This window comes from Sciurus vulgaris (assembly GCF_902686455.1).
Source record: "Sciurus vulgaris genome assembly, chromosome: 15".
Classification (NCBI taxonomy): Eukaryota; Metazoa; Chordata; class Mammalia; order Rodentia; family Sciuridae; genus Sciurus; species Sciurus vulgaris.
Window position 1 is genome coordinate 19,249,661 of NC_136476.1, and position 16,313 is coordinate 19,265,973.

General features: G+C 41.5%; 2 protein-coding genes across 2 annotated transcripts in view; one reads left to right on the forward strand and one right to left on the reverse strand.

The window, feature by feature from the left end:
- The first annotated feature begins 1,692 nt into the window (after positions 1-1,692).
- TMEM252 (transmembrane protein 252) lies at positions 1,693-11,521 on the forward strand. Its single transcript, XM_079113862.1, has 2 exons — positions 1,693-2,065; positions 5,095-11,521. The coding sequence occupies exons 1-2, from the start codon at positions 1,788-1,790 to the stop codon at positions 5,342-5,344; spliced, it is 528 nt and encodes a 175-aa protein (XP_078969988.1). The 5' UTR covers positions 1,693-1,787; the 3' UTR covers positions 5,345-11,521.
- Positions 11,522-11,652: 131 nt separating this feature from the next.
- The window catches only part of PGM5 (phosphoglucomutase 5), a 218,759-nt gene continuing 214,098 nt past the window's right edge, over positions 11,653-16,313 (reverse strand). Inside the window, exon 11 of the mRNA XM_079112036.1 lies at positions 11,653-12,103. Within this exon, the coding sequence (XP_078968162.1) occupies positions 12,014-12,103 (90 nt within the window). The 3' untranslated portion in view covers positions 11,653-12,013. The remainder of the gene's footprint in view (positions 12,104-16,313) is intronic.

Below are 16,313 nucleotides of genomic sequence, written 5' to 3' on the forward strand. Positions count from 1 at the left end.
ATAATGTACCTGCAACCAGAGACAGTCAAGATGAAGGTCATAAATCCCAGACAGAGAGCAGAAGCCTCGTTCTGGAAAGATTTCTTAAAGCAATGTTACATAGCACAGAGATAAGGGAAAGAGGGCAGGGAACAATTTTTAAAAAATATTTGGGGAATGAGTGAAGAATGGGGGAACTTTAGATTATGTAGAAGGAAATGAGAGGGAGGGGGTATGAAAAATGGTAGAATGAGACAGACATCATTACCCTATGTACATGTATGATTACACGAGTGGTATGAATCTGCATCATGTACAGCCATAGAAATGAAATGACGTAACCCATTTGTGTACAATGAATCAAAATGCAGTCTGTAAAAAATTTAAAAATAAATAATTAAAAATATTTTTAGTTGTAGATGGACACAATATCTTTATTTATTTTTGCTGAGAATCAAATCCAGTGCCTACATGTGCTAGGCCAGCACTCTACCACTGAGCCACAAACCAGCCCTTAGGGAACAATTGTTAAACAGCATCTCCTAAAGTAAATTTCATCTACTATGTGTTTCATTAGGGGAAGATTGCAGGATTCGTCAGAGCCTTTAATACGTAGTGTGCTCTGTGAAACTTAGAAGTGGGCTGGAGAGAAGGAGGCGACACAGTAGTCAGCACTTCTGACATGTGTTTGTTTTGCATGGAGGTCACAATATGCTAGGCACTTTAGAGAATGTTATTTTATCAAATGCCTATGGCCTCATTTGAGAACAGAAAAGGAAGAGCCAGGTTTGAATACTTCTAGCAAACCAGAAATGGCAGCCAGTGCTCGAACAATTGGGAAAAAAAATATTCAACCAACACCTAAGTGTTCAACAGAAGTGACTGTGGGATCACAATATTTGGCCCCCAACAACTAGAAAGAGTCAAATCCAGAATCAAAGCAGAAGTCACCAGAATACCTTCTTTCCCAACCATCTCCAGGAATCCCTCCAAATTCCCAAGACTGGTCCTTCTCTGCAGCACTCTCCTCGTCCTGTAAAGTTCATCTTATCAAGTTCACGTCCTGGATTTTTCTCTTGGAGGTTTTCCAGCATCAGAATTTGGAACCAATAAGGAGGAATTCATTGAGGGAGAAAAGACAATGATTCCAATAGAGGAGAAACCATGAAGGAAATAGTCCATGGAGGAATGCTAATTTCTCTAGCTTTTAGTGGAGAATTACCCACTGATTAAGGGAGGATTAAGCAACCAGTGCCCTTGGAATCCAAAGACAAAAACTGGATGCGGTGGCGCATGTCTGTAATGTCAGCCACTCAGTAGGCTGAAGCCAGAGGATGGCATGTTGGAGGTCAGCCTCAGCACTTTAGTGAGACCTTGTTTCAAAATGAAATAAAATAAAATAATAAAATAAAATGCAGCCCACTGGTAGAGCACTTGCCTAGCATGTTTGAGGCCCTGGGTTCAATCTCCAGTACTACAAAAGAAAAAAGAAAAAAAGATGAGGGACCTCTCTTCAATACCGTGAATCAATTGAGGGTCCCACCCACCAACAAAGAGCAAAAGGCTACATGAAGCCATTCCTCCCTGCAGTACACAGTGTTGCATTTTTAGGTTCACCCTCTGTGGATATTACAGTAACTTTCAGTGGTTAATGAATAGCTTCGCAGTGCCTGCTTCGTTTATTGTCCAAAGGCCAGTTGGTCCCAGAGCACATAAAGCTGTGAGCCGGGTAATGAGCACATTCTCCTGGGGCAAGCCTGGAAGCAGAGGAGTGGCAAGGTCAGAGTGCTGGATCCGGAGGTGCAAGGATGCAGAACAGAGCTGGCCTAATTCTCTGCACTCTTGCCCTCCTGACAGGCTTCCTGATGATCTGCCTGGGGGCCTTCTTCATTTCCTCCGACTCTATATTCCATTGTCAAAGAAACCTGATCATGGCATATTCACTTCTGCCTCTGGGCTTTGTGATCCTTCTGAGTGGAATTTTCTGGAGCACCTACCGCCAGGCCAGTGAAAACAAAGGGGTGTTCAGCCATGCACTCAGACGACACCTTGCTCATGGGGACCTGCCCCTGGCCACAGTGGACAGGTAGGTGCTGAGAGTTGGAGGGAGCAAGAAAGGCTGAGGCTTGGAAAATTCTATGGTGGGGTCACTTACATGTCCCGTGGGGCTGTGTGTCTGGAACCAAAGCTTTATTGTTGTGAAATTACTCTGGTTAGTCATTAGGAAGATGCTGCTACCTCTGGGGAAAACCATGAAGGAAAAGGAATTTTCTTAGAGAAACACCACCCTCACCCCCACCACCACCCCTGGTGAAAACCCACCCAAGCCAACTTAAGAGGTCCAATGGCAAAGCTCTTTTGTTATACCATGGGGGTGTCATGAGTTAGAGGGAGGAGATGATTCATTTTTCCCTAAAACCTGGTTACTAAGTTATAAGGAAAGTAAGTCCCAGACTGAATGTAGCCACACAACCAGTGAGCAAGCAGACATAAAATTAGTTCTGTAACCTCTGTGACTGGGGAAGTCCCAGCTATACTGTTCTTTGAGGAGTTCTGGTCTCACCTCATATGAAAGAGTCATTCAAGGCAAGAAGATAATGTTCTAGAGTAACGTTCAGTTACCCTTATCACCTCACAGGCAACTGTTATCAAAAGAACAAAACAAGTATTGACAAGGACAGCAGGACATCAGCACCCTTGTGAATTGCTGGCAGGAATGTAAAATAGTGCAGCCACTATTAAAAAAAAACAGTATGGAAGTTTCTTGGAGTAATGTATATAGAATTGCTATTTAATCCAGTGATTCTATTTCAGGTATATACACAAAAGAATTGAAAATAGGGACTCAAACAGATGCGTATCTACCAATATTCATAGCAACATTATTCGTGATAGCCAAAAGGTGGAAACAACCCAAATGTCCATCAATTATGTACACAGAAATACAATGGAATATTACCCAGCCTTACCAAAGAAACAAATCATGGCAACTGCAACAAGAATGAGCCTTGAAAACATAATACTAAGTGAAATTGGCCAGTCATAAAGGACAGACATTGTGTGATACCTGGAGGAATCAAATGTGTAGAAATAGAAAGTAGAACAGTGGTTATCAGGGCCCACTGGAGTGGTGGCGGAAAATGAAGAATTATTGTTTAATGAGAACAGAGTTTCAGTTTGAAAGTGACAGAAAATTTCTGGTGTAGGTTACACAACAATGTGAATGTACTTAATCCCACTGAACTGTACAGTTAAAACGAGTACATTTATGTTATATGTGTTTTACTATAAGAAAAAAAAAAGATTCAGCTAAACTTATAATTAGTTACCTCCTAATTTTTGGACAGACAGGACCACTTAGGGATAAAATCTCAGGTATCATTCTGAAGGCACAGGCTGCAAGCATCCATAAATTCTTTCACCCTCTTCATGCAACAGTGGGGAATAGTAAAGTGTTTTAGTGATTCGTGTGCCTTAGATACAAGTAATCTTAACTACGACAGTGCATCTGTGACATCCTTTATACAAATTAATCAGATACTAATTACAACAAGAAAAACCTATTTTCAATGCTCATCAGACTAACCAACCAGCAAGGTCTCTGGGTTTGATTAAAAATTAAGATAACTGAAGTAAGTGTAGAAGAGGCTTTCACAGTGATGATTTTGGGTTTTGGATAAATGTTAAGTGACTAGCTCTAGAGTGTAAGTTCTGATAGAAGTGACCATGTACCTTTAGGGTATAGTTTAAATTTGCTAACATGTGCATAATGTCACGCTGTGCTGAACTACTTGGAAGTCAGTCATGAATATCATGACATCCTAGTTTACTGCCTTTTTCTGCAGCGCTCTGAGATGCGCAGCTCACTCAGAATGGAAAGCTAATCGAATCAGGAAGTTACGTTTCTCAGAAGCTTTGCACTCAAAATGGGTACCTAGGTAGAGGGATCAAAGCACATTTCTCCAGTGGTAGAGTCCAGGGCCCTGGGAATGTGAGTGGCAGCGGAGGGAGGGCGGGATGGGGAGAAGCAGATGGGATCTGCGGACTGGTGGCAGTCATCCTGGAGCCTCTCAAATCACTCCAGGGGACAGTTCACCTTTTTGTCCTCAGTACCCTTACGTGTACGTCCCATGACTCAGCCATGGCTATTCCAAGCGAAGGCTGAGATTTATGCCGTACAGTAGACAGCTCCTTCAGCTATTTGGCTTTGGGCCTGGTAACATTTTGGAATGGAGTTGCGGCCACAAATGGCAGTCCCAGTTCTGTTGTGGTTACACACCATAAACACTCCTTGTGGACACTGGACAGACCCGCTCTATAAATACACAAGTCAAACAAGCTCAACCCATCTCTCTTCCTCACCTCACCCTCAGCCCCAATCCCATTCATGTCAGAGAAGCCAGAAGGATTTAGCAATTAGCAAAGTTGGGCAAGATCACCAATGAGACCTGGCATGAATGGCTCCTTTAGCCATTGGCCTATTGACATAGAAAGGACTGCAGCTGAAATCTGCATAAAGTTGTCAGTTGAAATGGTTTGAGAAATGAGTGAGTTTGTACGCTCCTTGGAAACTAACCGCTGAGACTTCAAAGGGTGTCAGAAAAAATAAGTGGTGGCATCTGGTATAGTTCAGGGACCTGCACATAGTTGATTTTCATTCATTATTTTATTGACCGTGAAATTCCGACACAGCAAGGGCAGTGGAGTAGAAGATATGGGTGTGAATAGGAACAAGGATGTGAATGAGCGAAGTGCTGGCTTGAAAGAGGTCCACCATCAAAGTCCCTGTGTCCCCTCCCACTGGTAAGGATCTCATAATGAATGGCCCTGATTCTATGAGTGACTGAGCAAGAGAGAATTCATAACCTGGAATAACAGGCTGGGAAAAAGCCAAATGAAGGATGCATTCAATGACTGATAAAGAGATTCTTCTGGAAGGGTAGCACATTTTTTCTAAAATGGGTGATGCCAGAGGAAGAGCATCTGTTTCAAAAATCAATGTTTCTTAGCAGTTTAGTTTCACACAATGTGAGTCGAGAGAGGCAGACCTATGTCTCTTTGGCATTAAGGTTTAAATGACATGCATTACAATGTTTGTGGCATTTTGTCCTGCAGGCCAGACTTTTACCCTCCAGCTTATGAAGAGAGCCTCAATGCCCAGAAACACCCCTGTCCTGCAGAGGGAGAGGCCTTGGACATTCCTCCACCTCTATACACAGAGACGGGCTTTGAACTCCAATGTGAAAATGATGCCCACCCAGAGGCCCCACCATCTTACCAAGCGTCTGTAGCAACATCAGAGGATGCTGAGAGGCCCAGCCCAGCGCTGAAGGAAGGACACACCCTCGTGGGAATCAGCTGCTAAGGAGCAAGGCAGCCTGGTTCAGTGGGAGGAAAAGAGGCACCATCCGTAGCCAGGCAGGTACAATTTGGCAGAGTGTGGCTAGCACCAAGCAGACATTTCAGAAAACCAACTCCTACTCATCCCAAACCTTGGGAGCCTTGGAGCCAGACAAGTTAAGGTGGTGCCAAGACATTTCTGCTCAGAGCGGCAGTTTGGTGGGACTACCCTCTCAACCTCAGTCCCAGAGAAGAATACATGTGGCTTGTTGGGACAGGTATCACCTAAGAATCAGAGAGGGAAGTGTGCTGGGAAGGAAAGAGCATTGTCATTTAATTTTTGGCTCAGCAATTTTTGTTAGCTGGCTTCACAATGACTCCCATGGACCACCAGAGTGACACAGTAATTCACACTGTGGGAGATAACGCCTTTGGAACTCGTGACTCTGATTTTGCATGATTTTATTTTAACTTTGTGTATTTTTTCTATATGAAAGGAAAGCAACCAGAATATTCACTTTCAAAATGTTCAAACACAAAACGTTAGTGAGTTATTTTTAAAAGAGTTTCTCATAGAAGCAGATAAATAAGATTTCTTACAGACTCAAATTGAATAGAACACTTAATTCAGAAAGCACAGAGTTGGGGGTGGGGTGGGAGAATTTGTATCAGCCATAGATGGTATTAATTATAAGTTGTTACAAATCTTGTAAACTTTCAAAAATATTGATATGTAATCCAAGGAATTCCCCGGTAAATCTTCAGAATTTGAAAGATCAGAGCCTATACTGACACACCATGATTACCAGGAAATTCTTCGTGTCTAAAGACAGAGATCTTGACTTCTAGGCTTGGGACACTTATTTTAAAACCCAATAATTCCTCCTCAGCTTCATTATATTTTATGGTATTTTTGATCCAAGAGGACAAGTCAGGTGGCAGAGTGCGGGAAAGAGACAGCCTGATGCTTTTGAATTTGGATGAGGATATTGGTCCCTCTGGGCCTCAATTTTCCCTACCACGTGAGGCTTTTGTGCTGGGATTAACCCCTGACCGTTCTGGCATGCTTTTTATATGGCAGGCTGTGCTATGAACTCCTGTGTGTTATGTAGCCCTCATTCCATCCTTGAGAAATAGGGGCTATGATTATTCCCATTTTACAGATGCATAAAACTGAGGCCGTGAGAAGTTAAGAAAGTTGTCCAATAATACACAGCATGTTCCAGGAGGGAGGGTGAAGGAGAATCTACAGAGAAATGTGGAAGGAACTGCTCTCTTTAGACTTCTGTGCCAGGGTAGCTGTGTCTTCTTTCTCTCCTTCCAGAGAACAGTTTGGATTTCTCTTCCCATTCAGAATATGGGCCATAACAGAAAATGGAGCTCTAGGGATTGGCTGCAGTATCTTCCAGTCCTGGTAGAGGCCTCAAATGTGGCTTTAGGGTTAATGGACTTCTCAATTATAATGTAAATAAGCCTGCCTTGTTTCCTGCTGGGACCTCATTCCAGTGTGGTTTTCCTTCATCTGGTCATTATGCTAATGACAAAGGATGGCATCCTGATGGGTGACAGCCATGGTTACTGGCATAGGAGAGGCTTTGGATAGGTGAAAGGAAAGATGTATATCTTTCAAGGAGGAGGGTTGGCAAGATGGGATGGCCAACCACGGCCTCCTTGTCCCCATCATTACCAAGTACACAGGACAAGTATATCCTGACAAATACACAGGAAATCACAGAAAAGGAAACACTCATCCATAAGGCATGGAGTTGGGACTGCGATTTGAATCCTTCACAACAATGGTGTAACTAGACATGAGGGTCATTCGTGGTCGTCCAATAGGTAGACGATCATTTATTAGCAAAGCAATTTATTCTTTTTTTCTTGTCATCTCTTTCCATCCTTATACTAAGGAACTTTCCCTGAGAGTCTAAGCATGTTTACTGACCTGAATAAGCAATATCACTGGGCTTTTACCCACAGTTTGCATATATAATAGAGGATTTTTTTCCAACTATGGGAATCAGATGGAACAAATGTTAATATTATTTTACAAAAGAAATTGTTTTAATCTCTTTATGGCTATAGATTTTGTACTCATTTTCTTTTTTGGCATTTTTTTTTTTTTGTATCAGAAAAAATTCAGTAGAGGAACATAAGTCAAAGTGCCATTCTTCATGTGAAACTAACACGGTATCAAGATGAGTTAATCAGTCTGCAAATCCAAACACAATTGAACACCAACTGTTGATTCGGAAAATAATTTGGATGCTTCTTTTTCAAGAGAAATACTACAAGATATTTACTGGTATTTAAAAACATATGTACTCTGACTCAAGTGTTAAGAACATGAGAATCACCTAAAGCAAATCCAATATTTGAGATGTCTATTTTAAAATCCACTGGATAAATCAGATGAAAGTGTCCTATTGTGGTGGAAAATAATACTTTAGTCATTCCCTAATGAACTCACTCAGGGGAAATAGATATTGTATCTAGCTTTCCTTCCCAAATTTTTGATACAATGCCTGATGATGGATTGGGAATTATAATTCCATGAAGGGCATTTAGACTGTGAGAAAATGGAAAGAGGAAATCTCCTTATAGAAAATCTTTGCTTGTTCCTCTTCTCAAATGTGAATGGTAGGCTCTCTGGGCAATGGGAAAGGAAAGTTTTCAGAGCTGATGATCCTCCAGTATTATAATCTCATGTTTCTTTGAGGAGCAAGTTTAAATAACTGCCACCACTACTCAGAAGTCGAGGATGACAAGATCAGTTATAAACTATGCTGTATCTTTTGCAGATCTGGGATGCACTGGGTTCACCTCTCCATGTGAAAACTCATGAGTGCTTCTACTAAGAAGCTTCAAGATTCTACTTAAATATATTATCTTTGATGAAGCAGTCCTCCTGCTCTAGCATGCAGGAAACATGCTAGGTGCTAAAAGACAGAGAGAGATGATCAAGACCTGGATTTATATTTCATGTCTTCTATCAAGTTCCATGACAACCTAGGCTGACTCAAATACCAGTGAGTTGTCAACTGCATGAAATATTTCTTCTCCAGCTGGTTGGAGTGGAATAGGCATTCTGCTAAGCTCCGCTGCCTTGAGTAATCCCTTGCTCTTAGTAACTGTTGAAGGTCCAAACACTGATTTATCAGCAGTTACATTACATCATTTCCAAAGGCACACAGTTTCTCAGACCCTTCTACACTCAGGAATGGAAATCTCCTCAAGGCACAGGTCTGGGATTTCAGCCTCCACCTGCTGAGTACCCAGGACATGATCCAGCAACAGGACTGAGTTATCTGCTATGTCATTACCCATTCCTGCAAGTGTTTTCCAAATTCCCCACACCTGTCATAATTAATGAATCTGGCTGCCAAAGCAAATTTCATGCCTTCAGTTGACCCAGGGGTGGCCAGTCAAGTCACAATACCATTATCCTTGTTGTGGCTCAGCATAGCCAGCTCTTAGCCCAAGGTGCCAACCTGGGATTGTGCACCAATCTGAAGCTTCCTGTGCAGGAAGCATTCATGGCATGTCCAAGCCCTTCAGCCTATAACATGTAGCATCATCCCATTAATACTGTGGATGTACCCTGTACCTTGGATCAGTAAGATTCGACAAATGATCTCACTTTAATGAAGGCTACCCATTTTTTAAATGCTAGTTAATAAACTCAAGAATCCTAGGTAAGGCAAAACACCTTTTGTTCTGGGGAACTGGCTGGCACCCAGCAGGGTACTGAATGTCTATGGTTTCCTCTCACACGCATTGCATTTCCAAACCCCTCCTAAGTGGGGGGGGGGGGGGTACTGCCCTGATAGAGATTGACTACATTATGTATATTAGGGCTTGTCACTTTTCTGGAGGCACATGTTATAGTGAGTGAATACTCAGTGTTATTAAATCACCAGTGTGGCCCTAACAGTTACCATGCTTCATCCACAGTCTCTTCTGAAATTGATTCTTGAGATTCACACAAAAATTCTTGGACCTCTCAAGTCATTTACTCATAAAGACCAGTGGTTGGAGTTCCAGCTCTAAGAACACAAATAACATTATGCGGGGGACTGATTTCCTGTCTTCCACCTCTCCTGAGAATAAGGCAACAGAAGCTTGAATTTTATGTAAGGCAGAAATAAAAACTTGGCAATGTGATATTGAGTAGGTTCTAGAAAGAAGCTGTCATCCTAAAACCACTGAAGAACCTTCCCTTTGGCATTATAGCTGAGAAAAAACTTCATAAAAGTAGATGGTTATGGAGCTGCTTCTTTCTATGGCTGGGCCCAAGTGCTTGCTCCCCGTGACACATCCCTGGGTTTACCTCAACCCAGCCATCCAAGCCAACCTCCCACCAGACTCAAAGCAAGTCTTCTCTCAACCAATCCTAGTTCCCAGTTCTGGTCTTTCTCCTTGCTCCTTTCACCCTAGTGATATTATATAAATAGTTACAAATCCCAAGAAGCCCTCTTCTTCAGGAAAACGCTCATTCCTTGTGTCTTGTCATCCGTGAATTCCCACAGAATGCTTCATATGTCTCTATTATAAACATCTATGTCTACCTGATTATCTGTGATTGTCACAGCCCCCTCTTCCTGACTTACAAATTTATAAGAGCAGAGTCGAATGCATCTCCCTACTGCACCTTAACCAGGGGTCTGCCAGAAGTTGTTGCTCAACCAATGCTTGCTGAATGAATGGATGAGTGCATGAATGAATGAATTGAAGGGTGGACATATATTTGAGAAACACAATTCCATGTTGAAGTAAAGGAATAGAATATTTGAGTGGAGACTACATTTGAACTAAAAAGTTAGAGATGATCAAAAATTCATCTTTGGGAAAAAAAAATAGTTTCTCACCCAGAATTCCATATGCTTAAGAATGCATCTGCCTGTCCTGATCAACACAGCACAATCACAATGAATGAATGCATAGATGCTTATTGGGGAACTGAAGACACAATAGGAACATAAGCTAAAAGGCAAATTTTATTCTATTGGTGTATTTCGTAACTGCTTCTTTTAAATCTCTTTTCTATTACTGTGAAATGAAGGCCATTACCATGAAAGACTAGAGGCCACCTTAGTTTTTGCTGACTCCCAAAGGCAATCTTGAGCAATTTACTTTTGCTGTTCCATTTATTTAATAAATTCCCTAGGTCATAATGATGAAAAGCAACCCTTGTAAGTATTCCAGAAGACAGATTTATCAGCACAGGTGACCACTCTTGGAGTTTCTCAATGGTGAAACAAATGAGCTAAAACCCATAATCTTTGAATAAGGTTAAAATAAGAATTTCTTTTTTTATTGGCTACTAAATGTCCTAGCAAGTTTTTGACAAAAGCACAGATAGAAAATGGAAACAAATGCCTTGCTGGGAATGTTTCCTTGCTCGCACTAACCTTGACTACAGCAATAGCACATTGCTTAACAGTCAAAGTGCACTAGGTCACCTCGGCAAGTGACACCATCAGGATCAGTGAGCATGCCGTTCCCAAGGAAGCAAATATACGCAAACAGGTCCAGGCCCAAGTCTCCTGGCTGAGTGCAGAGGCGCCTGCTAGACCTGCAATATTCTTTTCTCAGGCAAAGGGAGCCAGATGTGACCCTGTTTCCCCAGAATCCCAACTCTCTCCTCCATCTCATCAGGCCATACTGTTCCACCAGCGACATTTTCTTCCAGAATCCATTTCATTTTCTACTTTTATACCACTTCATTCTCTCTCTTTTAATAGCCATTACAAGTAAGATCAAAACTGGGTTTAAACAAATACATTAAAATAGGCCCTTACTGGGAAAGCCAGAGAGAGCATGCACATGGCGTGGTGGTATTTTTGTCTCCTTGGGAGGAATTTACGTAAACTCGTGTATTAACCTCTGATGTCATTGACAATGGGCCCCCCAGATTTAAGTATTTGTTTGCAGAGTCTTGTCAAGAAACTCCTTGCCACCTGCACAACAAATGACTGCATTCAAAGGAATGCCGCCAGTTTCATAACTAAAATAACATTATGTACAAAATGAGAACCACCCTTTGAGACGTTTTGTTGGAAGTGTGCCACTGTGATTTGTAGAAAGCTCTAGAAGATGTGAAAGGTGTGCAGGGGTGTTGGGGAGCATGCGCCATTAGGTGTTTGGTAGTCGTGAGGTGGGCTGTTAGGAGTTCTGACACCTTGTCTGCTTATAGATCTAACCTGGGATGAAAAACTGACCCCCACCCCCAGGCTGAGGAGGTCTTCTGCCTGCCCAGGGGCCCCGGTGGCTTAGGGTCAACTTAATTCTGCTCTTAATTAAGAGCTCTTAATCACTGCTCTTTCTTGTGTGGTTTTATGACCTGTTCTCACATGGCACCAAAGATGTCAAGAGTTGTGATTAATGGGTTCCTTGTCCGCTTATTTTTTTTCTGCAAAGGGGAGGCCCCTTTGTATGATAAGATATAGATTCCAAATGATAACATGGCTTCAACAGACCACTAAAGATGAATTTGGAGGAATTGGACAAAACCAAAATGAAATGAATATTTTTTTCTTTTTCCACTCACCCCTTACCCCACCCCCCAACAGCAAAATATGTTTGTTTGTTGTTTCCAAAGTCATAAGAGGCACAAACAGGTAGCAAGAAAGCAATCGTGAAGCTTCTCCAGCTGAGTGCTCTCTTTGGCCCTGGTGAGCGATTTCTCCTCCACTCAGGTGATGACAGTGGGTCCTCTGCGGCCAGTTCGCTCATGAATCTGGGATATTTTCAGTGCGATGGCTATGAGAGGGCTCAGCACTGCCTGGAAAAGAAGCAAGGACACTGTGAACAGCTTGAACCAGTCACGAGACAGAGTCTTGGGACGGATTTCTATAGCATCTGGCTTCAAACTCCAATTTGCTGCTCACAGGCAGCCACAGAGGGTAGGACAGCTGCCCTCTGGACCTTTGTTTTCTTCACCTTCAAAAGAGACTGGACTACTCAGAGCAGAAAATTAGGGTCGGAAGATGATGACTCCCAAAGTTTTACCAGCTCCAAAGAAAATTTACCCAATATAGGGAAGTGCACTAGCCAACCCTTAGAAGAACTTGAGAGCATTTAATGAACAGAGGATTGTGAATAAAGGAAGCTCAGAAAACTCCAGTGTTCCTCTGGTATGCCTCCTTCCCAAGTATAGCCCCATCCTCCAGCTTCCACACACATGCAACTTGAGGATAAAAGTTCATCCTTCATCCTAAGGCCATCCTAGTATCCCGATGGTTCAAAGAAGATGGGCCAATGCATTGGCTAGTGCTGCAGAGGTTACTGATCATTTCTTCCCATATTATAACACATGGCTCATGCGGTACCTTTATGTTTCCAAAGAGGAGGTGGGGGTGGTATAGAAGCCTAAGGACTAGGTTCTTACATAAGCAAAGGACGTAAAGAGGAGTAAGAATCATTTCTTGCCCTTTAGTGCTATTCCTACCATGGGAGTGAAGCACTGTTTTCCAAAGTGTGGGACAAATACCACTTATGATGATTTTAGATGGTGCATGGACACAGTGTTACTTGAAAAAGAGAGAAAGTTGGTCTCTTTTTCTTCAATCCTTTGCATTTCAACAAGGAGAAACTTTTTGTTGTCTTAGGCCTTGCAAGACAATGCATATCTCAGGCAAGAATTACCTAACTAGAAGATCCTGTCAGTGAATATTTTTATTGAATTTGGCTTTATGGTGTGCTTATATTTATCAAGTGGTATTTTTTCCATGTAGAGCACTGATGTAAACATTCTACAGTAAATAAACAGACTGAAGTGAAGATGAAGTGAGTCAATATAAAGACAAATACTAACAGTGATGGTATTGATAGAAAAGAAGTTTGGGTATTACAGGGTAAGGGAGCAAACAGAGACTCCATGATTCCAGAAAATAAAGCCTGTGCTGGGGACTGGGGTTCCACCCATCTTCTAGAAATCACAGTACTTCCTTAGATTTTGTATGACCCCAAGGAGTCTTGGGGAGAGGGCCCTAAAAATGCCCAAGACTGAATTTTTGCTAGCCTTGTGGAATGGCAACTTCAAGCTAACCTTCTGTTTCTTTTTATTTTTTAATTAAATATTTTTCTTTTTTTAAAATTTGCTCTAGTTATACATGACAGTAAAATGCATCTTGACATATTATACATAAATGGAGTATAACTTCTCATTCTTCTGGTTGTACATGATGTAGAGTTACACCAATAGTGCAATCATATATGTGTGTAGGGTCATGATGTTCAATTCATTCTGCTATCATTCCTATCCCCGTTCCTCTCCCCTCCCTTCAGGCCACTTGGTCCAATCCAAAGTACTTCTATTCCTCCAAAGCTACCCCCTTTATTGTGAATTAGCATTCACATATCAGAGAAAACATTTGACCTGTGGTTCTTTGAGATTGGCTTATTTTGCTTAGCATTATATTCTCCAATTCCATCCATTTACCAGCGAATGCCATAATTTCATTCTTTTTTTTCTTGTAAAATTTTTTAAATTTTAAAAAATTTGTTCTAGTTATACATGAAAGTAGAATGCATTTTGACACACAGTACAAAAATGGAGCACAACTTCTCATTCTTCTGGTTGTACATGGTGCAGAGTTACACCACTGTTAATGTAATAATACATGTGTAATAATCCACGGTCCTTCCAACCCTGATACCCTTTCCCCTCCTGACACTACCCTCTGCCCAGACCAAAGTTCCTTCATTTGTCCTTTCCCTCATTCCCCATTGTGAATCAGTATCTGCTTATCAAAGAAAACATTTGGTCTTTGGTTTTGGGGCTTGGCTTATTTTACTTAGCATGATATTCTCCAGCTCCATCCATTTACCTACAAATGCCATAATTTCATTCTTCTTTAGAGCTAAGTAATATTTCATTATATATATATACATATATATATATATATATGTATATATATATCACACTTTCTTTATCCATTCATCTGTTGAAGGGCACCTAGGTTGGTTCCATAGTTTAGCTATTGTGAATTGAGCTTAAGCTTCTATTTTTAAGGATGTTAAAGCAGAACACTTTTTCTTCCCCAATCACATTGCAAAGTAAACACATGTGTTGGAATGTGTGACCAAACATGAGGGCAGGAAATTTGATCCACTTGGGGCTAAGAACACTTTCACTGCTTACGATATTCAGTACATATTTGTGGAATAAATGATGATACATGAGTTTGATGTAAAAATGAGAAGGCAGGTAAACCTCTACAGACACTCACAAAGGACATTTAGGATGTGTCAGAGGCATGGCCGTACTGGACTCTTACTGTCACAACTTTGATTCATGTCAATCCCACACACTTCTCTTGTGTCATCAACCAGGCCTCATGGGAGGCGGTGTTGATTTTCCTGAGGTGACTGGAGAGACCCTTGGAATGGGGTGAAATAAGAGGGGTTAAAGCCTTCACATGAGAGACTTCTCAGGTGAAGTGGGAAGTAAACAGTTTGAGAAACAGAAAAGTATGTGGGATGATCTAGTTTGTTTCCTTTATGTCAGATAAGAAAACTAAGGCACAGAGAGGAGACAAGAGTGACTGAGGATGACACATCTGCTTAGTGGCTGAGCTGTGATGAGGTCCCCCCTACTGTTCTTTCCATGGTACAATTCTGATACAAGTTCTGTGAGTGACAAAGAAAACTAGAGAACACAAAAGAACCTAAGGGGAGGACTTCGAGAAACACCAGACAAGTTCCACATTGGCTGCAGAGTTGGATAGGACTGAGCAGCCAAGCATACTGACGAAGAACAGATGGAGAAGAGGAGTTCCCAGGTATGTGGGTCATGGTGAACTCACTGAAAGTTCTAAGATGATTCCGGATACAGGAAATAAATTAAGAGACTTTAATCAATTATGTTGGGAATAAAGATTTTTTTTCTAATTCCAGTGCTTCTTAGAGACCATAGTTCTTCCACATTCAAGAATAGAAACAGTGAGTTTCTTGCTCCAAACCAAGGGACAATATACCCTTTCAACAGTATTTACAATGTGACTCCAGGGTCCTTCTTCCATCTTGCAGGGTTTGGCAAATGCTTGCTGTCATCTCTAGTTTATAAGCAAATCAGGCCACAGAGGGAACTGGATTCTATTTAAAAATTTGATATTTATCACAGATTTTTTTTGCACTGTTTTTTAAATACAATATCTAAAAATATTGTATTGAGATATTTATCTGATTACTGAGCAATTTGATGCCTCTTCCCTTTATATTTTCCACCTAGCTAACCTCATCTGTTGTGGTTTGGATCTAGAAATATCTCCTGAAAAGCCTGTGTTTGGGAAGCATGATCCCCAATGCAGCAAGGATCAGGGATGGGACTTCTAGGCAATGATAAGAGCTATAACTTCATCAGTGGATTAATCCCTTTAATTGATTAACAATTTGGGTTACTGGATGGTAACTGTAGGCAGGTGGGGCAAGGGTGGAGGAACTGGGTTGCTGGAGGTGTGGCTTTGGGGATTGTATCTTGTCCTAGCTCCTTGCACTCTCTGCTTCCTGGCTACTATGCGCTGAGAAGCTTCCCTCTGCTGTGCCTTTCTGCCATGATGTGCTGTCTCGTCTGGGGCCCAGAGCAAAGAAGTCAGCTATCTATGGCCTGAGATCTCCAAAACCAAGAACCAAAATAAGCTCTTCCTCCTCTAAGTTGTTCTTGTTGATTATGTGGGTCACAGCAATGACAAGCTGACTAACACATCATCTTAATCCTAGTCCTACATTAGGTTTTAACTTGTTCAAACTTCCTAAAAAGACAGATTTCCTTTTTACCTTTTCTTCATCTTCTCTCTTGTTGATGTCTTAATCTATAGTGGTCATGTCAATTAGAGCCATGAAACAAAACTGACAAACTGAACTTCTTATTCTGACAGCAACAGGCAGGATGGAAGCAAATGAACTGACCATCACAAGACTCAAAGTAAATAGTTTAGTGATTTAGGGGAGAAAACCAAAACCGTACACAGAAACATAATCACTTACGTAAG